The sequence below is a fragment of the Thunnus albacares genome, chromosome 6 (assembly GCF_914725855.1).
Source record: "Thunnus albacares chromosome 6, fThuAlb1.1, whole genome shotgun sequence".
Classification (NCBI taxonomy): Eukaryota; Metazoa; Chordata; class Actinopteri; order Scombriformes; family Scombridae; genus Thunnus; species Thunnus albacares.
The window spans coordinates 30,569,666-30,595,454 of NC_058111.1; the positions used below are offsets into that span (position 1 = coordinate 30,569,666).

The 25,789-nt window shown below is 41.1% G+C and overlaps 2 protein-coding genes across 3 annotated transcripts; both read right to left on the bottom strand.

Moving 5' to 3' along the window:
* Nucleotides 1-635: 635 nt before the first annotated feature.
* ywhae1 (tyrosine 3-monooxygenase/tryptophan 5-monooxygenase activation protein, epsilon polypeptide 1) lies at nucleotides 636-11,076 on the bottom strand. Of its 2 annotated transcripts, XM_044354048.1 has the most exons (7): nucleotides 10,789-11,076; nucleotides 9,040-9,239; nucleotides 8,256-8,362; nucleotides 7,827-8,033; nucleotides 6,969-7,105; nucleotides 3,779-3,830; nucleotides 636-1,891 (listed from the first exon to the last, which is right to left on the bottom strand). In XM_044354048.1, the coding sequence occupies exons 1-6, from the start codon at nucleotides 10,850-10,852 to the stop codon at nucleotides 3,823-3,825; spliced, it is 723 nt and encodes a 240-aa protein (XP_044209983.1). In that variant the 5' UTR covers nucleotides 10,853-11,076; the 3' UTR covers nucleotides 636-1,891; nucleotides 3,779-3,822. The 2 variants fall into 2 exon arrangements, with proteins under 2 accessions (XP_044209983.1, XP_044209982.1); XM_044354047.1 differs by lacking the exon at nucleotides 3,779-3,830.
* Nucleotides 11,077-16,130: 5,054 nt separating this feature from the next.
* On the bottom strand, nucleotides 16,131-24,883 carry crk (v-crk avian sarcoma virus CT10 oncogene homolog). The gene is made up of 3 exons (XM_044353281.1): nucleotides 24,317-24,883; nucleotides 22,970-23,559; nucleotides 16,131-19,303 (listed from the first exon to the last, which is right to left on the bottom strand). The coding sequence occupies exons 1-3, from the start codon at nucleotides 24,534-24,536 to the stop codon at nucleotides 19,166-19,168; spliced, it is 948 nt and encodes a 315-aa protein (XP_044209216.1). The 5' UTR covers nucleotides 24,537-24,883; the 3' UTR covers nucleotides 16,131-19,165.
* Nucleotides 24,884-25,789: the final 906 nt, after the last annotated feature.

The following is a 25,789-nucleotide window of genomic DNA, read 5'->3' on the forward strand; positions in this document are numbered from 1 at the left end:
AGAATAAACATGTGAGTGTGCTTGAATATGAAATAGAGGCAGAGGAAGGTTTGGTGAGTATACACCTACACAGGCAAGATTATGGCTTGTACTAAGGTCACAAACCCATTATAAAAAAAAAAAACAATATTGTGATCTTTGCTTCAGCCACCTGGAAACATCTCAGTGAAAATGTTGACTCACTTCAATCAGCAGCTTACACAGTCACGGCTCAGGAGCGGTGGAGGCATCAGCTACACTGTCACAGCAAAACTGCAGGCATTAAGATTGCATTTGTCTCTCAAACACTATAAATAGAACATATAAATTTAAGATTACGCTCACAGTTGCCGACTCAGAATTCAGTAGTAACATTTGCTCTGTGTATGGGAGGCTCATCCTGTTTGGGGTTTAGAAAGCCCGTACTGACACTGAAGAAACACCTGTCCATAAAGTATTCAGCTCATTCTAACAAGGTTATAATGTGAATGTTAACAGCCTGGAGTGCAAGCCAGTAATTATGACTTCCTGAGACACGGTAGCAACAGATCCCCCAGGACAGTTTTATTTATTCACATAACACTCAACCAAGATAAACTGCAAAATGAGTGTCTTCCAAAAACTGGGTGATTGGTTGAAATGAATAAAAGCAACCAGACAGTTTGTAATGTTTAATTTAGATTGTTTAATGTTAATTCCATGCTGTGTTTCAGTAAGAACAATACAGATTCCCTGTCTGTGGCTCCAGTCAGATATCCAGTAGTACAAATCAGCTCCAAGTTACACATAATGAAGCAAAACAAGAAGAGAAACAAAGGAAACAACAAAGAAAGTAAACCTCTGAACCTAGAGGAGCTTTAGCACAAAGTAGGGGAAAAGCAGCAGAAAAGAATATTTGCTAACTCATGCAAGCACTGACAATCTTGATTTTAGGGCTGTCTGTCGAGGAGCAGGGGCCAAATTGAGACTTGTCTTTTACACAAGTGACAAAACTCCCAAGTTTTTTTTTTTTTTTATGAATTAAAACCACCAGCTAGCTATAAGTCAACCTTCAGAGATTCAGCATGTGTGCACAGTTACAGTATTTCAGCACAAAGTACAGTCCAAAGACAACTACAAAAACATGACAACAGAATCACTATGGTGTAAAAGTTAAGCACTTCTTTGCCCCACGTGGATATCGCGAATTTTGCCAACTTCCTCTGAAAAACTAAGTTAACAAAAAGGGCACTTTTTAGTTTTTCAAATTGCCCATAAAAAGGTAAAATGATTCGCATGACATTTCACTAAAAACAGAGATAAAATAGCTCCCATAACTAATAGTCAACATTATCAGTAATAAAAGTTAATTTCTGTAATTACATTAAGAAAAAAAAAATTCTCAATACATCCAGCAACTGATAAAAATATTGAGGAAAAAGCAAAAAAAAAAAAACAAACAAAAATACAATAATGAAAACAAAGATAACATTTCAGAACCGCTTGTACCAGGACAAAAAAAAAAAAAAAAAAAAAAAAAAAAACAATCCAGGGACTCTCTTTATCTTTGTCTTTCTAACATTGTATTTACTGTCTCAATTAAGTGGTATTTTCTTGAATGATGTAAGGGCTAATATAAAAATAAAAAAGAAGAGAAAAATAAATTTGTTAGCTTCATGGCCCTGCTGGGTCTTGGAGCTGCGGAGGTGGAAGAAAGGAAAAAGGAGGAGAGGAAGAGGAGGGTGACTCACAGAAAGGGAAGAGGAGTTGGGGGGAGGTGGGGGTGGGTGGGGGAGGATGAGGAGGACGAAGGTGAAGGGACGAGGAGTGTGAGGAGGTGAGGGGAGGGTCTCAAGTTGTTGGCTGTTGGTGGCATAGTCTCACTGGGCCTCATCCTCGACGTCTTGCAGTGCCTCTTTGTTCTGTTCTTCACCTGGTGGAGAGAAACGCTTCAGTCAGAAACATGTTTTTCATCCCTAATGCTGAGTCAGAGGCAGGCAGGCCTGACGTGTGTGGTAGAGAAACCCATTGACTGATTGCTAAACCCCTCCCCCGAACACTGTATATTAACGGTGTAGAGGGTGTTGTCTGTTTTTAGCTTTTACAAAACAAAAAAAACCCCCAAAAAACAAAAAGAATTGATAAAATTGATTGACAGTGCATTTATCTGCTAATGCTAACGTAAGCTGCAGTTATTGCACCTACAAACAGCACTAACCAAGCATCACTTCCAAAGCAAAGAAGCACTAAACAACATCATTAACATTTGTTGGGGTTATAGGTTACATTTTTAAAAAAGCTACTGTTAGTGGCTCCGTCCTGCTCTTTATTGGATTTGGGGAAGTTTACACTCCAGCAAACGTAAAGATAACATATTCTTCCTCATCCTAAAAGCCTTTTCTCTTGTAACATTAAAAGCGGAAACACACTGTTTGAAAGATTAGAATAAATATGCAGGCAAAGCAGGAATGTGTTAGAACGATGTGACAGCTGGATCTAACATTCGTACATACAACACAAGAACAATGCTCACAGACGTAGCAAATTTAAGTTCCCCTTTACAGGTTTCTTGCTTTCAAAAGGAGTCAGTTAGCTAGGTACAGATGATACAATCTACCAGCAACAGCTGTCATTTTAGCTAACATAATCCACAGCCGCTGGCTACGAGTGAGGAGGCCGCTTTTGTCTTCTGCTGTCTGAAATTGATAACACATTGTTTAAAAATGACCTCATGAATTTGTATGTTATGATGGAAAGCTTGACAGTGTCGCAACAGCAAATTAGCAATAAAATCAATCAACTCAAGCACAGGTACATTAAAACTTTGGGGCATTTGATTTGGAATGTAGCCAAGAGTAAAGCTAGGGTGTTTTTATAAAAACAATATGGTGGAATGTATTGGCTTATTTTTAATACACGTTTAACACGTGAAAATTAAACATAAAACAGATCATAATACAAAACTCTGGGTGAAAATCTGTGTCGTTGTTGTTATTAGTATCTGATTTATTTTCACTGGTGAACAGCTGTCTTCTTGCATCAGGACACATCTTTCAGATGCGTGGGGGATATAAAATTCGGGTGAAATTCAGTTTAAACTGATCTGCTCCCTTTTTTTTTATATAAATCTGAACATTTTTCAGTGAAAATCTGTATAAACAGAACAATGGTCCTTAATTACAGACTGCAGCAATTTCCTGTATGCTGAACCCAAACTTAACTTCTCCCCAGTGTCTGGTGTGGGTGAGATGTGGAATCAAATGTAAATTTCAAGCATAGTGTCTCAAAAACTGACTAAGTGGAAACTACACAAAACAAACATGCAGACACATCTGACAATTTCAACTTGTTTCTAACAGAGAAGGTCAAATGCTTTATTACTTTAAACAAATCAGTAGGGTTTTTCTTTGCTTTGTCCTAACCCACAGTCACATGAGATCGGTTGGCTGAATGCCGTGAAGTGTGCGCGAGCAGTGTGACATGCCAATAACATGATCTAAACCTCTCCTCCTTGGTATACATACAAGTTTAACAGGCAACTAAGTGAACAATCACGCTCTAAACAAACAATCTTACTCTAAACACACATAAGTCAGGCTCAGCTGAACTATCCAAACTCAAGAAACCCTGTTTTTCAACTGACTGTGGTGGGAAGATCAAAAGATTTCTACCTGTCAATAGTTAATAAAAGATCCAACTGAATGACGGAGTGACAAAGCAACAGGTGAGTGGATTGAATTATTAAACCGTGAGTGAGTTAGTGATGAGAGGAAAAGAAGGCAGCCACACACACAGCAAGGCTTGGGTGAGCAACACTTACAAAGTATAGTTAACATGGGAAATGAACAGTCAGGTTTGTTTCCTTTAGGACTCTACAGCAGAGGGAATGAGAGAAAGACAAGAGAGATGATGAGTCACTGAGAAATAAAGGTGCTGGTGGACGCTCTGCAACACAGCTGCTTTTATAGAATGCAAACTGCTGGAATGAATGGAGGAAGAAAGAAAAGGAATCAAAAACAGGGCTGAATGATTTACTGTTTTAACGTAGAGAATGCTATTTGAAAGAGTGAGATTTTATATCCTGTGAGCTGCCTTTTTAATTATTAACAGTATCTCAACAGTCTGCAACTGTTGATTTTAGCGGCTATAAAGACAACCGTTGCCGGGAAACTTGAAGCGGCAGTTAATTAACATTATTTCAAAGAGTTGGTGGAAAAAAAAAAAAAAACTGAAATCTTGGCTGTCTGGTTATGAGGCGCTCAGCATGTTGCTGTCTGTGCATCTGACCAGTGATGCTTTGTGGAAACAGACAATGTATCATTTTTGATGTTTGAAAAATAATGAGTTGATAAAAGACCAACATAGTGGCTAAACCAACAAGTTCTAGTCCTACATATACAATCTGGTGTTGTCTATGTCAGACAATCAGCAGGCTGGTAACTGGACTTTTGTCATATGTACTGTGACATGTCTTTTAATAGGACTGGTATTAACAATTTATGCTATAAACCTCTCTACATCAGTAAACTTATAGGCCTACATAAGTCCTTGAGTAAGCAAGCAGGGAAGTCTGGACATTTCACAGCCGGCTGGTAGGAGGAGTTGAAACTTTTAAGTGCATCATATCATCATTTTAGGCTTATAAGCTTAGAGCTCTGAATCTGGACCTTCAGGTTTCAGGGCTGTGAAGTGCTCTTGATTTAATAGCAGTCTGTCATCATTACCATAACTGGCCAACTGTTAGCAATAAATTAAGTCCTGTGGTTTATTCTACCTGTACTTTGATTTGAAATAATTACATTTAAATCCCAACATTGTTCCTCAAATCTTTCAGCCCTAGAATAAAATGCTGGCAGGTGGAGAAGCAGGTGATGTCAGGTAGGCAGGACGGATGATTTCAGCTCAGCCTCATGTACACCAGTTAGACAGGAATTGTACAACAGACTGACTCTGTACTTGGACGTGCACGCTGCGAGTAGCATGATCCAGGTTGTGAAAGCTTGAATGGATGTGAGTGTATTCATCAAGCTTTTTGGCTTTTTAAAATCGGGGCTTAACTTGTCACCCTTGATGAACTTCAAAAGCCAGATTTCCTTGTTACTTGATTTTTCTCCGGTATCTCAACTTTGATCTAACATCTAAAGATCAGAGAAATCACATTAGCCTTCATTTGGATCACTATGAGTAGATCCTCTGTGCACTTTATAGCCCTCTGGAGGGGTCCGACACTGTAAGTGCCTGTTTCTTCTTACAACCTCAGCAGGAGAAGCCTCAAACTCATTTATCTCGGGCATAGACGGAGGAAAGGACGGTAAACAGAGGAAACTGGGAGTACGCTGAGTAAAGGGCATGTGTGAAGAGAAAAGATAAATACACATAACCAATTACTTGAGAGTTTTAACCAGCAGTACTAACTGTACTCAAACAAAGCCTGTGCACACAGCTGGAACACAAGTCAAATGGACTCATCGTTTTGATAAACATGATTTTGATTTTTAGATGATTGTTGCCTTTATTTTACAGATCAGGTTCCAACATGCTTCCTTGTCCGCTGAGCTACAGTATTCTAACTCAATCTCAAGTAATGTCACTCCATGAAATCTGATGATGCAGACTCAGGGAGGTCTCATGGGAAAAAACAAATTGTGCGCACTATTTTGCAATTCGGCACTGAATTGAACACTTCTTACTCTCCAGTAAGTAATTCATGCTCTGGATTTAGTATAAAGTATCACCCTCATGCTATTAGTCTTGCATCTACATGTCACATTCACATATTTAACATGGTTTTATTTAGATCTTGGACTGATATATATATGGATATACTTCAGGGTCTTGGCTGTTCAACACAACATTGTGTTATCTTTTAGATCACAACGTTTCGCTGTAAAAACTTTGATGACACTGCGGATGTCATCGTGTTCATAAAAGGTTCATAAATGTCGTCTTTGTCATCTTCAAACTGTCAGCTGACGAGAAGAGAGTAGACAAAATACATTATGTATTAAACTCAGAGCACAAATTATTGAATCATGCGCACAAATTAGTTTTTTCTTCTTCTCCATGACACCTCCTTCACACCATGACACACAGATATATCTGTCATAGGGATCGTTTGGATTTGATCGATACTACTTCTCTTACAGATACTCCTCATTGGCCCAGTTCTTTATCAATACTCTTATCAGTTCGGTTTCATTACTTAAGAATTGTTGTTGTTTTTTTTAAGTATTATTTAAAAAAAGAATAAATTCAGAATAAAACAAAACATACTGGTGGTGGATGAGGGACTCCGGACAAAGCAGTTGAAAATAGTGCTTTCCTCCATGTTTATGCTTTCTGCATTTTAATTGCACTTACAGTAACGAGCATAGCTGTCGTCACCTTGAATAAATCGTTACCTTTCGTTTCACTGGGTTCACTGTCTCCACCGCACCCTCTCTGCTGTCTATGCGTGCGTGTGTGTGTGTGTGTGTGTGGAGCTCAGCCCCGCCCTCGGTCAAACACCGACACAGGGAGCAGAAGACAGAGAGGAGAGGAAAGGCTGCAGCAACCAGAAATTATGATTTTCCGCTCTCACTCCTCAGTTTCTTCGAGTACCGATAAAAGAACCGACCTTGAAAATACCCTGGGTTCTTAACGTTTTAGAAGCAGTTCTAATTCAGAACCAGGTTTCGGGGGGGCAATCCTAATCTTTTATTTTCTTGTAAAAATTTAAGCACAATATCACATGTTAGCAATAACTGCGTCTTGCAGTGTCAATGACTGGATCATCAGAAACATCTATTAAGCTGCTCACAGAATTAACATGTTATAAATTCAATATCAAAAGGTTTTAGGTGGGTGAGAAGAGATGAGTGAGGGGTGAGTTAGTTCATCAGTGCATCAGCATCTAGTCCTGGAAAAAGAAAGTTCTTCAGAGACAAACAGGTAGATACACTACCAGTGCAGATACAGTTTATGAATACAATGTCCTCTAACAATATCAGTACTGTGTGTCACCCTCTTACCTTCTCCCTGCATATCTGAAGTCCATAGTGTCAGGTTGTCACGTAACAACTGCATGATAAGTGTGGAGTCCTTGTAGCTTTCTTCACTCAGTGTGTCCAGTTCTGCGATGGCGTCATCGAACGCAGCCTTCGCCAACCTGAGGAAACACATTCAGTGGTTCATCATGACTGCACATCAGAGATTTTTTCATGAAGTGGCCACATTACATTCTAATCCTCAATCTAATCCAGAATAGGTGGAAGGCTCTTTGATCATAATGCAACCTGATAGAGTTTAAGCAATGTTTTAAAGAAGAATGGGTAAAGACTGATACACTTGTACTTACATCAATCTATAAGTTTGTTTTCTTATATACATTTAAGCATTTTTTTTTAATTGATCCATGTTAACAGAAGTCCAATTACATCCACTGTGATTTAATGTGGTAAATCAATAAAACATGTATAGGTCAAGAGGGTGAATACTTTTAAATGCTCTACACTTGAGGAGCACAGAGGAAGAACATGAATATGAACAGAGAGTCTAAAGTTTCAGCCTCACGAGTCAGAACAATGGCCGTCTAGTTATGCACAGCAACCAGGGGAGGATTAGTGAAGGCAGACTGAAAACAAGAGGCCGTACCTGGCTTCTTTATTGTCCTACACTTTGGACCAACCTATCAAATGAAATATGGCTCCCAAAATCTGTAGCATTGTTTAAATCTCTTCACACTTTCTGTAGATCAACTAACTGATTAAGTGACTCACAATTGCAGCTCTACTTATGACATTTACTGCTAAACAGATGACTCTTGCTTTACCGCTGTCGGTGAAAGTTTAAGACATACACTAGAGACATTGTATCGCACAAACAGTGACCTGCAAGCGCGATCGGGCGAATTGAGGATCTCGTAGTAGAAGACGGAGAAGTTAAGGGCGAGGCCAAGGCGAATGGGGTGTGTTGGCGGCAGCTCTGACATGGCTAGATCGGTGGCGGTTTTGTAGGCCACCAGGCTGTTCTCTGCTGCCTCCTTTCTGTCATTGCCGGTGGCAAACTCTGCCAGGTACCTGTGGTAGTCACCCTTCCTGGAATTGGGGAAGAAGAGAAGTGGCCACAATATTGACTTTCATGACTCATGTAATGTTTTCTTTGGATGAGAGTCTGAACTGTATGATGAAATTACAAGTAAACTGAGAATGTGTGCGTGACTGTCAATTAACTGAGCAAACACAAAAGCTCATTCAGAGATCTGTGTCAGAACTAAACAGGTTTTATTCATTTATTTTTATTATCTATTATACTCTTACATTTTGTTGTAGAAGACCTTTGACTCTCCCATGACAGCAGAAGGGAGTAGGTGCCTCTCCAGTGCCTCCAGAATGTCACCACAGATTGACTTCAGCTCCTGCTCAACCTGCCCCCAAAACAACAAAATGATTATTCAATCAGCAAAAACATTCTGATCATTTGCCACTACGGCCCTTTTTTAAAAGGTCCAAATTATACTTTATGCTTCTGCATGGGTGCAAGGGTCTATGCCAGTTATCTGCCCATGACTGGGAGAGTCAGTGTGGACTGTCCATGTTCGCCTCTTTAAACTCCAAGCTAATAACATCCTTATGGTCTGCTGCAGTCTCAATATTCGATTTTTACTGATCAAATTTAGGTGTTAAACGCTCACCAGGTGCTGTAATGGTGATAGAAGAAATGTGTCCCCCCAAGGGAGTCTGAGAATGACTGACGAAATGAATCTCTGAATCCCATTAGATCATTGACTGCAGTCCAACTGCCTCTCCCATCTCTCTGACACACTCTGGCCTCTCCCAGAATAATAGCCAGCTCTTATTTCCCTTCATTAAAGCAAGAGAGAGTGCACAACTTGCCAACTATGACTCAGATGCAGTCTATCCAGTAGCTGCTCATAGTGTGTATTATTAATATTAAAAATGATCTCACATTAGCACGTTCGGAGATGCTTTGAAATGAGAAACATATTTGGGACAATGAGACATGGTGACAAAGTGCTCCTGACAGATGATGTTTAAGTACATGTTCTCAGCTTGTTCATGGAAGTTGCATCCTGAGCTTTACCGTTTGCCTGTATTCCCGGATCATCTTCAGTTTCTCTTCTCCGCCCTTGTTCTCTTCCCTCTGTTCGATACTGCTGATTATCCTCCAGGAAGCTCTCCGAGCTCCGATCACATTCTTGTAGGCCACTGATAGTAGGTTCCTCTCCTCCACTGTGAGCTCCACATCCATGCCCGCCACGTTCTTCATAGACTCCACCATCTCTGTTGAGGAGACATACAGCACTCCAGTGAGCACTCGGAATTCTTTTCGCACCGTTTTATTGAGAAGATAATGTTTCTCTGCAACCTTGCATCCTGACTACGCCTAAAAACTTACCAAAAGTATGCCATCTGCAACTATTTTTAAAACATTATTATTTATCTTGACAATAAGCATTAATGGCCCTAACAGCAAATTCAATGTGCCTTACAGACCTATGGGGTTTTCAGATGGGCAAAACCTTGCATTACAGATGAGCAGATCTGGCATTGCTGTGGTGCTCAGAGGTAATCATTTACAGCTTACAGAATATGTTAGACAGGTTTAACCGTGACATGGTAAAGGCTGTTGAGAGTTCATATTGAGGCGGCGTCCTTACCAGAGCCAAACCTTGACCTATTCACTGGCACCAATCCAGCAAACACACACACACACATCAACCAATTACTTACATCACTGATATGTTTCTCATAACAGTGTGCTGAAATTGTAAGCCACCGATGATGGATGGCAGGGTATAAGGTTGATTTGATTCAAATGATGGTGCATGTCCAGTAAAGTTAATTATCACCTTAAGGGAAACACCTTCATAAAATTATGAAATTGGGTTAATTGATCAAATCGTTCAGGCTTGGTTCTCTGTGAGCGTGAGACAGGGGCTGGTGTAATTTAGGGAGTACAGTATTTGACTTAGCTGATCGACAAAGATCTTTAGAAATTCATCTTACAATTTGATAACCCTATGCAGAACAACTATATGAATTCGATTTACTTACATTCCGGCAAGGTTGCCATTTAAGCCAGTAAACCATAAATCACTCTGTAAATACACTCGTGAATGAGTCATGGCACATTCACATAATGTTACCGGGCAACGTATGACCGTAGCTTCAGGCAGCCGTCTAAAAACAGCCTCTAACCGTTACAAGGCCTGTAATGGTATGACAGTCTGACAGGAGTGTACCAGAGAGGGGAAGAGGGAGTCATTTTCACCCAATCGATCCGTACAGCCTGCTTGCAGGGGGAACACCCCAAGTGAACAGCTGCCCTCACACTCACTCACTGTCCTCTGCTAACGCCTTGCTAATGTTAAAGTAGATTAAGTACGTTAATATGGTTACACTGGAGGTTAATATGACACTGGGTGCTTATAGTAGCTGACCAAGCCAGTAGCTAAAGCGTTAAGCTATGGAGCTAGCGTGGTGCAGGGGAGGCAACTCCTGACAGCTCACGCTCCGCTAATCCGCCATTTTGTTTTAGCCCCTCCGCTAACGTTAGCCACTGTCAGTCACATCCGAACAATTCCCCCTAAAACACAGAGCCGTGCTGGCGTTGGCTATTATTTCAACAATACATCAGTATCTTCCAACGTGGAGCCGTGTGAGTGAATAGTTAGCAGAAAAACGGGTGGCCGCAGTCAGGTTAGCTCTGCGGCTAGCCGCAGCTAACACTGAGCTACCTCGTAAAGCAAAGCTCCGTTAACATTAGCTAGAAGAAGGAGAAACACGTCCCGCTCCGAGCCTCCCAGCCGGCCCTCAAACTGCCGCTTACCGTCATATCGCTCTGCCTGCTCGGCGAGTTTGGCCTGATAAACTAGGTCCTCTCGCTCTCCCATTGTGTGTCGAGATGCGGGTAGAGTAGTGAACTTAATCAAAGTGACAAATCTTTAGTGAAAAAAACCACGGTGGTGTGTGTGCCAGGTCTGTCGGCGGTTCCTAGAAACCAACTGGGTCGATGATGATGATGAAGATGAAGATGAAGAGTGGTGTTCCGCCCCGCCGGCAGCGCTGCGCTGTGCTCGTCTCATCCGGGTACTGCACATACGCACATAAATCACCCTGCTCTCATACGCTGTCCAGTCAGTGGACAGTGCAGCCGATTTCTGTACGCCCCTTTAAAGAGGTGGGGACGGTTGCAACACTTTGCATTTTGCTCACCTACTAGTCTGAGACTATTTACAGTAGACCACCATAGTTTTAATCCACTCATATCTGACAGCTTTGTACACACATCATTAATATATACATACATACATACATACATACATACACACACACACACACACACACACACACACACACACATATATATATACACATACATATATACATATACACACATGTATATGTATATACATGTATATATATATATATATATCAGGTGTTGCAACTGGTATGGGGTCAGTTGCAACATACGTTAAAATTCATTAAAATGGTTCTCATCAACTTAGTTTTTATTTTAAATGTCTTATCAGTCAGAATGTTTGAATTGTTTGACAGACTATGCACTATATCTATGAAAATCACAGTTAATTTGTTTTGTGTGGGCAATGACAAGACCAGCCCTATGAGCGGCTGTTGCCAGGCAGGCAATTAATCTTACCACAATGTTAGTTAGAACAATAACAGATTAAAAATGTAGATGGCTGAAAAATGTAAGTATATCCAGCTGCAGCACGTAGTGCAGTATCTACACCACACACTCACTTTACTACATGACACCGTCTTGGTTAGGTTTAGGCATGAGGAGAGAGATGGTTAGGGTTAGGGTTGGGGGTCAGGGGGGGCGTGTCGTGTAACATGCCATTAGGGTGACAACATGGGGGGGGGGAGTCATGTAGTAAAATGGGTGTGTAGTGTAAGGTTAGGGTGAGTCTGCAAGTCTGCAGCTAGACCCTTTTAGAAAATGAGGTCAAAGTAGAAGTGACTCGAACTTGCATTCTCTCTAATGGTCAGGAGGGGGCGACTCCACTGATTGCAAAAGGAGGGCAGATTTTATGGAAGCCTATGAGAAAATTACCCTAATTCTCACTTGATTTATTACCTCAGTAAACACTTCTCTAATGAGTTTATGGTCTCAGTCTAGATTCAACACTTCTTCTATACAGCATGATGTTGATTTTGTAAATTATGGTCCCATTTGCAATAAAATAGATGAGTAAGCAGAGTATGCTTTAGGGCGTGGCCACCCTGTGTTTAACAAGTCACTACCACAGTGACTACTTGGTTACAAAGGCTACCTTAGGTATTGTAACCCCAGATTAGGAGTATAGGCATAACTCTCGCTACTTTAGTGTGTTTTCAGTTCATGAAAGTTAATTGTAACATTTTAGTGTCTAAAAAAGTCTTGTTCATTTGGTTGTATTAAAAGACCCTGAAAGAGTCAGCTGTTCAGTTTTTCCATTAAGTCAATTTTGTTTTAAGCCTGCTTTTCGCTATCCAAAATTAGCATTAGCAATATCACAGTTAACCATACACTGTAAATGCTAACCAAGCTACTAGCTAATGCTAGCGGTAAGGTCAGCTCCACCCTCTCATCTAAATATGGTCACTTCTGGCTCCACAAACCAATATGTGACCTCACAGTGGCTATGTACATTGTTTTTTTTCAGTCTATGTACGTGACCAGATTATTCTCATGATGCTTACTGGGGCAGCAGAGAGTATTTCTTGAACTACACCAGTAGGTAGCAGTATTTTGACTGTTTTATAACACAAGGAAGAAAAATAACTTATTGCACCTTTAAAACAGTGTTAATATTTCTTCATCCATAATGTTCATCAGGATGTAATCTTATTTTTGTTGTTGTTGTATCAGTTTTTAATATGACTGTTGAGTATGGGTCAGTTACAACAAAACAATAATTAAAATGATATCAAATTTGATTTTTTCATGCAAACAGTCTGGACAGTATAACAAGAATAAGTTTCATGGTTCTAGCACATTTCTGATAGGAGGAATTAGACATTGTTGCCACTGTCCCCATCTTATCCTAACTAGAACCACTAAATCTACTTTCTTGAGAAAGTAAATTATATAAACAGTCACTTTATTATATTATCAGATGTTTCTGATGCCAGTGTATAGTGTTTATTGCAACAGCAGTATGTCTTTTCCATATAAATTCTGTTTATTCTGTTGTCTAGACAGACAAAAAAACCCACGTGATGTTGCCATGTACTATGTCATGTGCATGTGTTGCTCACAAAAATTAAAAAATAAAAATAAAAAATGAAATTGATAAATTCAATGGCAACTTGTCTTTCCTCTACAGATTGCTCTCAAACTACCGTCATTGACTTGGACAATGTTTCTGGAAAGACCCATTGCTGAGGTTTTTGGATGTCATTCTTCACTGGCACTAACACAGTCTTCTTCACCTCCATTAATAGGGTGCTAGATGATGTTTCAGGGGTGGATATTTAAATTCTTGGCACATTTGCATGGCTGAGAAGATACAGATGGGTGACAAATTCAAGGAAAAACCGGTACAAGCCTGAATGCTTGGCCCCTACAGTGAGGGGATCCGGTAGCTCTGTTATGCTGTGGGGGAATTTTGCTGGCATGATTTGGGTTCACTTGTCCCCTTAGAGGGAAGGGTCACTTCAAATCAATACAAGGTGCCAAGAAGCCCCATCCACAGGGCACAAGGGATCACTGATTGGTTTGATGAGTGTGAAAATGATGTGAATCATATGCTATATCCTTCACAGTCACCAGATCGCAACCCAACTTAACACCTATGGGAGATTTTGGACCAACGTCTTAGACAGCGCTCTCCACCTTCACCATCAAAACACCAAATGAGAGAATATCTTCTTGAAGAATGATGCTCATCCCTCCATTAGAGTTCAGAGACTTGTAGAATCAATGCTAAGACGCATTAGCTGTTTTGGCGGCACGTGGTGGCCCAACACCTTACTAAGACACTTTATGTTGGTTTTTCCTTTAATTTTTCATTCGTCTGTATGTTATGTGATTTTGGTGATTGGATCTTATCATACAGTATAATTTCAAAAGGAGTGTGTTGTTATGTCAGAACAGGACGTAAGGAGGACTGTAAATCCTCACCTGTCACACAACATGAAGTACATTCAGTTGAATTGTCAGGCATTTGGACCACATTTTGAGGTCCTAAACAGTATCCCTATAATTACTTTTGCAAAAATATATATCAACAAATTACCTTATATTTACTTTTTCAGTGCACTTCAGTGCATCAGTAAATTATCATTTAATATATTTCATATAATTAACCATATAGACTTCTACTTTTAAACATAAATTTAATCTAAGGGCACCATTCATATGAGTTTTCTTTTGTAGTGGAAACAGAACCGCTTAGTAAAAGCCCAGGAGATTGAAAAAAAGTAGGTAAGTTAAAAAAACAAAAAAACAAGACAAGGTCAAAACCTAGTATATGGCTGGACCATGTATGGTTTGGTACAGGGATAGTCAGTGGTAGTGTCTATAATGTGAATTCTTGAATATTAAATGTTCATCTGCATTTTTCTGTAGTGGTCCCAGTAATATTTGCTGGTAAAATGTACTGAAGTAGCATATCACATGACATGGTTAAACTACGTTTTAGTTAAAAAAAAAAAAAAAAAATGCAGCTGCAAGAACAATGCTGTACACTCATATCTTAAGATGTTTCATTTGATAGAGAATTTATTTTAATATTATATTATTATTCTTATTTAATATTAATTTATTTTAATTATAACTATTATAATGATCTATCTCTTAATGCCCTCTGCTCTTTCATCTGTTTCTATCTGCGGATGTCTCTCGTTCTGCATTGAGGGTTTTTTCAGAGTGATTGTTATTTGGGATGCTTTAACTGTGCGCTGTCCCTCACGCCTCTCGACGCATGGAGGGCTGTTTTCTCTCAGACTCTGTGAGCCATAAATATGGAATGAGCTGCAGTCAATAGCCTGGGACCTGCAACCTCTAGAAATTTGTAATAATGACAGAGGTCGTCTGTGATCTTAATCCCATGTCTATAATATTTTAAAGCAAAAAATTCCACCGCAAATTAGGCTACCTACCATATTTCACTAAACACAGAGGTCCTGTGATAATATTAGTCCTGTGTGAATCAGCACCTTGGTGATTTGGGGTTGTATGTTTTTTAACAAGTTTTTTTGTTTTCTCTGCGCCTTTCTTCTGCCTCTTTCCTGGTCGATGATCATGGAGGCTGCGGTGAAAGTTGTAAAAAGTAAAAAGTCTTTACAGCAGTTTGGGTGCAAATTCAGGAGCTTTATCTCCATCCAGGTACCACAGTTACAGTAAAATCAAGCGCATCTGCAGAGGAGCAGGTCCACACTAAACTGATATAACAGCTACATGAGTTGCATGTTTTACCTCCAAGACTTGTGTTTTAATGCTGTTGTTAAACTTTTGTGATGTGAAAACATCAAAGAAATATAATGATGTCAAATAAAATTTCCAACACTGGGCCAGCTGACCCATGGTGCAACTTCATCACTCACTCACGGACAACCACGTGCAAGGCTGGCCCTGCTGTTGTGGTCCGGCCGCACACAAAAAAAGACTGTATTTCACAGCAGTTTTCTTGCTGTCTACACAGTAAATACTATATATTATACATTCCTACTATATACTGAGACTTCCCAACTCAACACTGCGTTACCAAAAATATCTCATGGTAGTATGAATGGCAATAAATTCTGTAGCTGCAACTGCTATGTGCAGTATGAAAGAAAAAGGGTTTTGTACAATCAAAACAGCCAGCATTAAAATACGTTAGTTTCCTTAAAGGATCAGTGTGTAGGATTTAGCAGCATCTAGTGGTTAGGTTGCAGATTGCAAGTGAGTTGGCTCCCTATGTATATATAAAGGGCTCACTCTAAGGTAACAAAAACACAGTAGTTCTTATTTCAGTTATACACTGATTAAAACATACTTATGAATATTAGATTCCATTTTCTAAAGTCTGTTCCGCTAGATGCCATTAAATTCTACACACTGCATGTGAATGTGTGTGAATTTTTAATGAGTGGTTATGAAATGCCAAGTAAGAGCTTTCCTGACTCAGCAGCACATATGTAGTTTTATAAGCATACAAAAAGGACAATACATTAAACAAATCATTTGTCATGGGGTTGACTTTATTTACTAGTATATTACCACATTACATGCTACAGAAAATAAAAGGGTAATTTCCATTGTCTTGAAAGAATATAGTGTTATAATAAAATGGCACATTTTGATATTTTGATACACAATTCCCCACTGGCATTTTGCCACCCCTTCCTGGAATGACTTCATGCAGGGCTACTAAAAAAATACTTCTTGGTGGTTTCATTGGCAACACAATTGATAAGATTATGATTTATGTAGCTAAGCACCTGCAGTGCAGTGTAAGTGACAAAGAAGCTTGATTTGATCATAACTACACAGATAGAAATGGACTGTGTTGAAAGCTGGCACAAATGTTACTTTCCTAGATCAGATTTTTTCCCAATAAGTAAGCCAAATAATTTTAAATAGTGAATCTTTTAACATGGGCTTGGAATACGGCAAAAGAACAAAATGTGAAAGCAGGACAGAGCTCGTCAGGCAAAGCTATGAGGTCATGGAGAGCAATAAAGGATCACTTTAAAACAAAAAAATACAAAAAAGGAGAGCACATATCAATGCAAACACAGTGTAAAAGCAGTTAAGTGCATTCTGTTAAAAATCAAATTTCATCTCCTTTAATCTCATCAGCACTGGCAGAACAGCTTTCCAGAAGGACTCCATCTTTCTGAGTGTTACAGTGCCACCTAAAGGTGACGAGGTGTGTTGACCATGACATCTGAGATGAACCCTCCACTTGGAGGAAACAGTTGAGTTCTCACAGATCATATTCACAGTGATCCGAGTTCACTCTGGCAAAACTCCAAACTACACACCCAGCCTTCTTCTGCGTTATGATAAATGAGGGCGATGATTGTCAGGTGTCAACAAGCGGATTGATTCAATCTCAACAGAAAACAACCTTAGGAGGGGAGGGTGGGTGAGTGTGGGGTGGGGGGGACACAATCAATCTGGACTATGACATAATCTGCTGTTCTATTCGCATGATCTCTTGGCAATACAGAAATGGCGTAGAGGGTAGAGATACGACAGTAAAAGAAACAGTCCATGTTGGTTTGTGCATCGTAAATGGACAAGGCTTTAAATAAAATAGTGGCAGAAGATTAAGTGAGGAAGCACAAAGGAAACACAGGCTGGTAAACCTGAGGATTAAAAGAACAAAAACGGTGCAAGGTGGCAACAGATTATTAAAAGGTTAAAAACAAAAAGGGTAGGTACTAAATAATACCCCCCCCCTTTTTTTTTTTTCTTGGACACATTTGACAACACAGAGCAGATCATTTTTGCTATGGTTTACTCCGTGGGCTGAATGGCGAGCACTAACATGAGAAGACAGTACTAACTAACATGGTGGACAGCCTACATTCACTCTGTTAACTTCATTCATGTACAGACGCAGAATAAGAACACATGTGGCCTCTTGAGGGCTGGGGGCAAACAGATGTGCTCCCCCCCCAAAGTCAGTTTATCCATTTTGCACCAAGCGACCCATCGCTCCACTGCCAACATGCAGCAGTAAAAAGTGTACACAGAAACTCTTTCTCCCCCGGACAAAAATCAGCTATGAAGACAATTACAAAGATAACAAACAAACAAAAAAAAAAACAACAATATTTTAGCATGTAATGATAATCACATAATACATCATTTACATAACAATATGTTCTTTTTTTCCTTACAAAAGACTACTTGGTGGTACTTGGTCATAGGTGATGGGTGGATGGGGCTGGGGTGAGCCAAGGTGGGAGGTGTGGAGAGGCTGAATGTAGTGTTGTCTTCATCTCCACCTCAACATGTGTTTCTCAGGTTCACTGCTGGGGGCCTGCACTACAGCTATGACTACATGAAGTCACTGCTAGCTGCTGGTCTCGACTCAGTTTTTTGTTATCCATTTGATATTTGGTGTGAGGGGTGGGGGCTGGACTGGTCCTTGGTCTGCTCTGTAGTAGAACTGTACACCTTCAGGTGACTTGGCTGTTTCTCTCTGAGACGTGATATACCTTCCCAGCTGTAGTTCATCAAAGTCTTTATTATGTGCTGGCGCATGGGTAATCCCCAAAACAATGCTGCATCCCTGTCTAATGACAACATGGTAAATGCAAACTTTTAAAACCAGAAAATACCTTTCATCTCAGCTTTTTTTAGGTGGTAAACAATGCCAGAGAATATTGTTCAGTCTTGTGTTCAGGATATAAATGTTAGGTGTAATAAACACCCACAGACACCTTCAATAACCTTCAGGAATTCATTACCGAGGACACCGATTTGGAAAAATAAAATGATTTTCTGCCACAGCATGTTCCGAGCTAATTTCCTGTAGGTTGTGTTTAAAGCCACAACGTCCATGCACTGTAAGTGTGAGACGACTCGAGTGGATCGGGTTTAAGACAAAGTTTGTAAAAATTTCAATAACGGCACCCTAACAAAGAAAAAAAAAAAAAAAAAAAAAAAGACAAACACGTGAAAACATCAGTGTTACTTTTCAACTTCTGACGTGAATGCAGCATAAGTGATCCTACAGCGCTGTAACCGTGGTGACCAATGACGACAAGGATGAAAAATGACACTCCGTACTGAGCGGTTATCTACTGGCTCCAACACAGGAAAGGGGAAGTGGTTGAACTCTGCGGCGAAGAGTCTCCTGTGGAGTGATAACGTGTCCGCGGCGAGGACGTGACAAGGGAAGATCTAAAGGGTGTTGCCAAATCCACGGAGCGAGGGATCCAGTTCATTTTCCACTGTAGAGTATAGGATCCATTTTTTTTTGGGAGGTCAGTCAGAGCAGGTGATGGTGGAGGAGGCGAGCAGTTAAGGTTATTCAGAGGGGTAGAAATGGAGGGTGTGTGCATTACGACGTCCAACAAGGACCTTTTTATTTGTTCTCTGTGATTCTTTGAAACTGTACTTGGTGCGGGTAAGAGCTGGAGCAGACGTGAGGGGGGGGAGCGGGTGACAACGTGGAGCGGGAAGGGAGGGAAGGGAGGGAGGGAAGGATGAGGAAGGGTCTAATACTAGTGTCCAGTTTGCGTCTGGCTGTCCGCTCTCAGCTGAGTTCGTCCTCGGCGTTGTGCTGGTCCAGCAGTTTGACGTGTGTGAAGGGAAAGTGGCCACGTTTGCCTTTACATTCGCCCTCCCACTGGCCGTTCACGTTTATTTTGGTCACCGTCACCATATCACCCACCTGGTGAAGGAGGAGAGGAGAGAGAGAGAGAGAGAGAAAAAAGGTGTTAGCAGCAAGTAGTGACACAATGACACAATGACAAGATTTATTATTATCAATAAAGAGAACATAAAAATAGATTTATTTGTAGATAACCCTAGTGGGTGACATCAGACGCATGCATCATGACAGTTGACCTGGACAGGCAGAGGAGTGGCTGTGTCACTGAACCTGAGCAAATAAGGAGTAACAGACAGTTCCAAAGTTCAAGGCTGTGCGGGGGCTCAAAGCTTAGACTCTGACTCTTCCATGCCTCATAGCATTTGTTTGATAACCGTTTCACCAGTTCTGACACTCTTTCCTTGTGTATGTGTACCTGGCACAATTTGAATGACCAGATGCACACTGAACCTTAGCACACATACATTAAAACTAGTCAAGCAATTGAGATATGTTTGACAGCTGAATAGCTCTGCTATGGTTTCCTGTATTGTACTCTTATAGGACGTCAAGTCAGTTTTATTTGTATAGCATTTTTCATACACAATGGCAGTTCAAGGTGTTTAACATCAGCATAAAAGCCATCCATCAACATGATAAAATCATTTTTAAAGTTTAAAAATACAGAAATACAACAATTAAAAATAAACACCAAAAAAAAAAAAAAAAAAAAACACAACTTAAAGGATAGATCACTAGTCTGTCTAAAAATAATAGTCGGGTGTCAATATGAGCTTTGAAACAGGTTTCGCTTGCTGCATTCCTCCTTTTCTTACTGGTCATTAAAAGATCCCTTCCTGATTCACTTCCAATGGGAGTGTTGGGGGCCAAAATCCACAGTCCTCGTTTTGTGTAAAAATGTATCCAAAAGTTTATCTGAAACTAATATGAGTTAGTCAAATCAAGATGATATCTTCTACACTAACATTCTTTTTCAGTATAATTTCCCATCTATGTTTCCCTGTTGAGCTGCAGTGGAAGAATAGTAAAAAAAAGGGATTTATACTGAATAGGATGTAACTTTGACAAATATGCAGTTGATGTCACTAATTCAGGCAGCTGAAGCTTCATATAAACTTTATCTTATGTGAAGTTTTCAAATATATTTATGCACAGAACAAGGACTGTGGATTTTGTCCCCCATCATTTACATTGAAAGCTTATTATGAAGGGATCCCTTAATGGTTAGTATGAACAGCAATGATTACAGCAAGAAAAACCTATTTCAGTCTTCATACAGGCACCTGACACTTAAAAAAAACAGTCAGGTTTGTGAACCCGTCCTTTAAATTGTAATACGTAGGGCTGCGATGAAAAATTACTTTTATTGTTGACCAACAAGCTATTTCTGATGAATCATTTGATCTATAAAATGCCAGAATGTAGTGAAACATGCTCATTAAAGTTTCCCAGAGCTCAAGGTGATGTCGTTTATCTGTTTAAACCAACAGTTTCTAACTTTGCAGAGTCTGCTGGATCGTACTTGTTACCACAGAACAAGAATTTCGGAAACATCAACTTTGAACTTAGTTGGGGTTCATGTTTCTCTACCCACTGAGTAAATATTGTGTTCTGTAGAAAACATCCGTGTGTTTTTTGGGTGTATACTTGTTATCTATGAAGATCAGTGTGTGATCAGATACAGTGTGTATACGCAAACAGGAAACTACCTTGATGAAGGAGGTGAGGAAAGGTGAATTAAGCGTGCTGTGTTGGAGAAGACTTGTACAACTTTTTTTATTATTATTTTATTTTAATGTCCAACTAACAGTCCAAAACCTAAAGATATTTAACTGTTAAAAGAAGCAAATCCTCACATTTGAGAGCCTGAAACCAGATCATGTTTGTGCACGACCTTGTTTCAGCTCTAATCATATGTGAACAGTGACACAGATGCAGCACGGCAGTATAAACTGAAGCAAGTGTGTTTGCATGCTTTGCTCTTGTGGATATCATTAATTCAGACTGCTGGCTGCTGTTAAGAGTGTTTTGTGGGTCATTCACTCCTAACTCTGTTGCGTTAGGAAACAGTTCAAGTGTTTTCACAGTGCAAAATGAGTTGCATTTCACAGACGGCTTACCTGGAGTACAATGAACTTATGATCAGTATTGAATTGGGCTTTATACAGCATGTAACGGTGCATTTTAAAAAAAAAAGTCCTTTGTGTCGTCCCTGAGGATCTGCTCGGGACATCTCCCAGCATTACATGAAGGATTCTGTAAATAGAGGTGCTGAGATGTCTGCATAGTGAAAAGCATGCAGACGCTATCATTACATAACAAGCCACAGCCATTTGACACATACAGCTGTTTGTTGATGTACTGGATCGCATAACATTTTATGGTATTTATGGTATTTTGGCTCCTTATACAGAGTATATAGGCCTCAGAGTTATCAGACAGTTGAAGTAACACAGTTTCTACATAACAAACAAACACTGTAATATTATTTATAGTATTATACTGAAGTGATTAACTTGCACATGTGTTCATGTTATTAGATCCACTGCCTTTATCTCCAACTATATGCATGGACTTGAAGCTTCACAATAATTGGATAAAGAGTTAAAAGGCCAATTTTACAATAGTCTGTAAGCTTACCACAACTTTATGATGCAGACAGATTGTGGGTGTCTGACACAATAAACAAATTAAGCGTTATGTACTTGAAAAAGTTAGTCAGACACAGTATGAAGCCCAGAGGATTTAAGAGAACGAGACGAGGAAACGTGAGCTAATTATTAACTGTCCAGTGCCGCCTTGCTGAGTCACACTACTGGCCTGCTGGAGTGGGGAAAACAAACGGCCTCACACAGGTCAAAGCCAGAAACGTCTACCACAGGTGGGAGTGGTAGAAACTAACTTCAACAAAAGGATTTACCTGTCATATTTCAACTGAGCAAAACCTCTGTGATTTCTTTTTAAAGTTTCTCTAGTTAACATATGAGCTAGACAAAGACAAACCAACCAGCAGCAGCAGCAGCAGCAGCAGCAGCAGATTTGTGGATCAACTCAACGAAATCAAAGAAAGCATCTGTATCGGTATTTTTATAAGCGGTGGCATCCAGCAGAGACAGAGCCTGTCTCCTAGTCCCACTCCTGGCTCAGGCTCAGCTGGACTCCTGGCTTCACAGAGACCAGAGGAAATGGTCCTGTTCCCAAACACAAACTATTTCCTTCCCCCAACGACCTGCTCCGTGGGAGCCCCGCTCTCGCTTCCGGACAGTTTAACAGTCCAGCCACAGCGACCAGGGAGGAGAGTTTAAAAGGCAGTTTTCATATTTGGGTACCCTCTCATCTTTACAATCAAGTTAAAACCTGTGGAAAACACTACCGACCCCTGACTCTACTACAGCGCTAATCCAGAAAGATGAAGAGTTAATAAACATTATGGACACTTTACGCTGATCAATCTGTAATGTTCCTGGACTGATCGCTGCAGACGAGATATTAAATGAGCAGATTATCTTGGCTGAGCATTTTTTGTGACCTTGATTCAACTTGCTCAACTAATACTGAGGAAGAAATAATCAAAAGCACAATGGGAAAGAAAGCGAAAGAATGCGAGCTCAGCCGTGATAAGCTTTAAGGGCCGGCCCTACATCCTTCATCATCTTCTTCCCACCAGCTCACGTTCAAAAAGAAACACAAAAGATTTCAGATATCAACACACACATCTATAGTTACCTCTAAAGCCAGGGCAGTCTTGTCGTAGGCGTTGGGCACCCTCTTCTGTATGGCCCTGGCATAGACAGGTCCGTTCTGGAGGTTTGGGAGGGGGGTGGGCTGGGCGTACTGGCTAGGGTCTCCCAGCAGCGGAGCGCCAGACTGGGCTGCAGAGCCGTCAGAGTTCCCTAACACTCCCATCCCACCTGGTGGCCCCCCAGGTACACCGGCTCCCGCCACTGAACTTGGAGACGCCGGTCGGTACTTCTCCACGTACGGCACTGGGATCATCCCCGCCCGGCCTTCAGAGTTCTGAGCGTTCCACCACTGCTCCTCTGGCTTCTCCAGAACCCGGAGAATATCGCCCTTCCTAAACGGGAGATCCTCCTCGTCGTTGCCGGGGAAATCGAAAAGTGCTCGGACGTACTCGTCCTCCAGACGTGGTGGCGGGCCTCCGCCGGGGCCTACGCTGATAAAGGAGGTGTGTTTGGACTTGTTGATGGGTTCTATTAAGGTGGTGGTGTCCAAGTAGTGGATCTTATAGAACTCTAGCAGAGCAGGGAGAGCGTCAAACTCCTGGTCACCAATGCGGAACCTGGGATGGGCCAAACCTGGTCAAAATAAGAGAGGATGGAAGAAGAGTCAGAGAAACAAAATAATCCAAAACTCTACATGCTTCAATATATTTAAATATGTGAGGTTTGAACCCTGCTTCTTTATGTAACCAAGAGTGATGATGGTGATTTCCAGAATGAGCAGGAAGGATTTTTGTTTCCTTATTTTACATTTCTTTCCCCTTTCATATGTGTTTGTTCCTTCCACTGAAAGGTCTACATGAGGAAATACAACAAATATTCTACTGCATTTCCTACAGAGGAAAACCCCCCCAGCAGAGGCAGGGAACAAATCTGGCCAAAGTCTATTAAAACCTGGCAATATGACAGACTTTTGAACATTTACAGCTCTTTCAGGGTCAGCTGGTTAAGTCGACTCATCTGAGCGGTGCACCAGGCCACAGCTTACATGAATACAGTCTATTTCAACACTCACACCGCCCACTACAGTGTATTTTAGTGACACAAGTGTGTAGGAATAACATGCGCATCAATATCAGTGCATTACTAATGCGATGTATGGAGTAATGCCTAGTGTGTTGCCTGTTTGTGCACCCATAAACGCTCTGAAACCATGGCCAGAGGTATGTTTGTCTTTCAATAAGCATTAAATTGACATGTTTTAATGTCTGGCCTGCTGTATTATCCAAACAACAGAGTGGTAAAGCCACTATTGCGCATCTCCTTTGGTGCAAGTCATGCAAGAACGGTCACATCAGCATCTCCATACGCCGACCCCCCCATGTTATCTTACCTGGACCGGACTGTCGGTTGTTGCTGATGCTGTTAATTATGTAATGCGAGACTTTGGAGTTCTCCGACACCGACAGCACGTAGTCGCCGGGGCTGGTGATGGAGTCCCGGACTAGAAACACGCCGTGCCTCTGCCCCTGCAACAGAGACACAGCCTCCTGCCTGCTCAACCGACCCCAGTACCAGCTGCCGCGGTCCTCCGCGTCAAAATTTCCGGCCATGATAACCACTCCAAAGCCGAGGCTTCACCGGGCCTTCCCTTCTCTCCCTCCCGTGATCCACACGCAAAGCCTTCAACTCATACAAAAACTTTAGCGCCTAGAGCACGTTTAGTAAACAGGCGACACCCGCAGCTGGCCGTCTGAACATCAACTCGCCGACACAGAACCCCAACCACGAACTGAAAAGGACTCTTATTTGGTTTACGACCTGGATTCAGGTCTAATCTTTAACATATAACACGTTTGGGAGACGGAATTCAGGCTAAATCCCAGCGACCGATGACAACTAACTTCAAAAACTGAAATGGCGGATACGGGAAAACAAAAAAAGACCCCACTCACCGGATGTGACGTAAAGTACGTAAAAGCCGCGCTAGCGTCAAATTTCTGCTTGATCCCACTAGGCGCGTGTGCGCTGCGTTCCGGCTCCCGGAGCTGATCGCAGCCACTCTAATCAATGTTTGTAATCCCACCGGGCGAGCCGCGGCCAGAAGCGACTCTCCGCTCCGCTGTGCTAAAGATACGCGCCCAGTCTATTTTTGACCGAAGCCGCGTCAAGTTGCACAGATCAAGCTGGGCAGTGAGTCTGACATAGAACCAGCATAAAGCATCAAAATAAAACACTCCGTGCAGACCGTGGATGTATTATAAGAGTATTATACAGCCATGGTGCAGACTCCCGGTCGTATATCAACAATAAAACAAGTCAAAACAGACAAATAAAGTAACCGTTTAACTATGTAGCCTACTTAACCGTAGTAGAAGCACAAATATCAAGGAAAAATGACCAAATCAACGAAATCTGAGCAAGTTAACAAAATCGGGCAGTTTAGTTGCACTGCTACTATAGTAAATACGGTAGACTAAAGGCGGTCGTTCAGCCTTGACCAGGCTACCGTAATTAGTATAGTAGGAGCGCAACTGAATTTAAAAGGCGGACGGTTTCCCCGCAGTCAAACCTCCCGGTCCGGTGGAGTAGAACACCGTATGGAGGATGGAACAAAACTGCGTCGGAGCCGGAATGCTGCTCCGAAGTGACGCGCGTTTCCTGTTCGTGTTAATTCTGTTTGATTTGACGGCCCTGTCCGTCATGATTGTGGCTTACTGTGAAACTAAACTTAACTCATTGTTTAGCCAGATCAGCAGCAGTGCTGTAATTACACACACACACACACACACACACTCTTCACGTCCTGCTCCAACAAACATTTCGGTCTCAGAAATATACAGTATATCCAACACATTTAACCTGG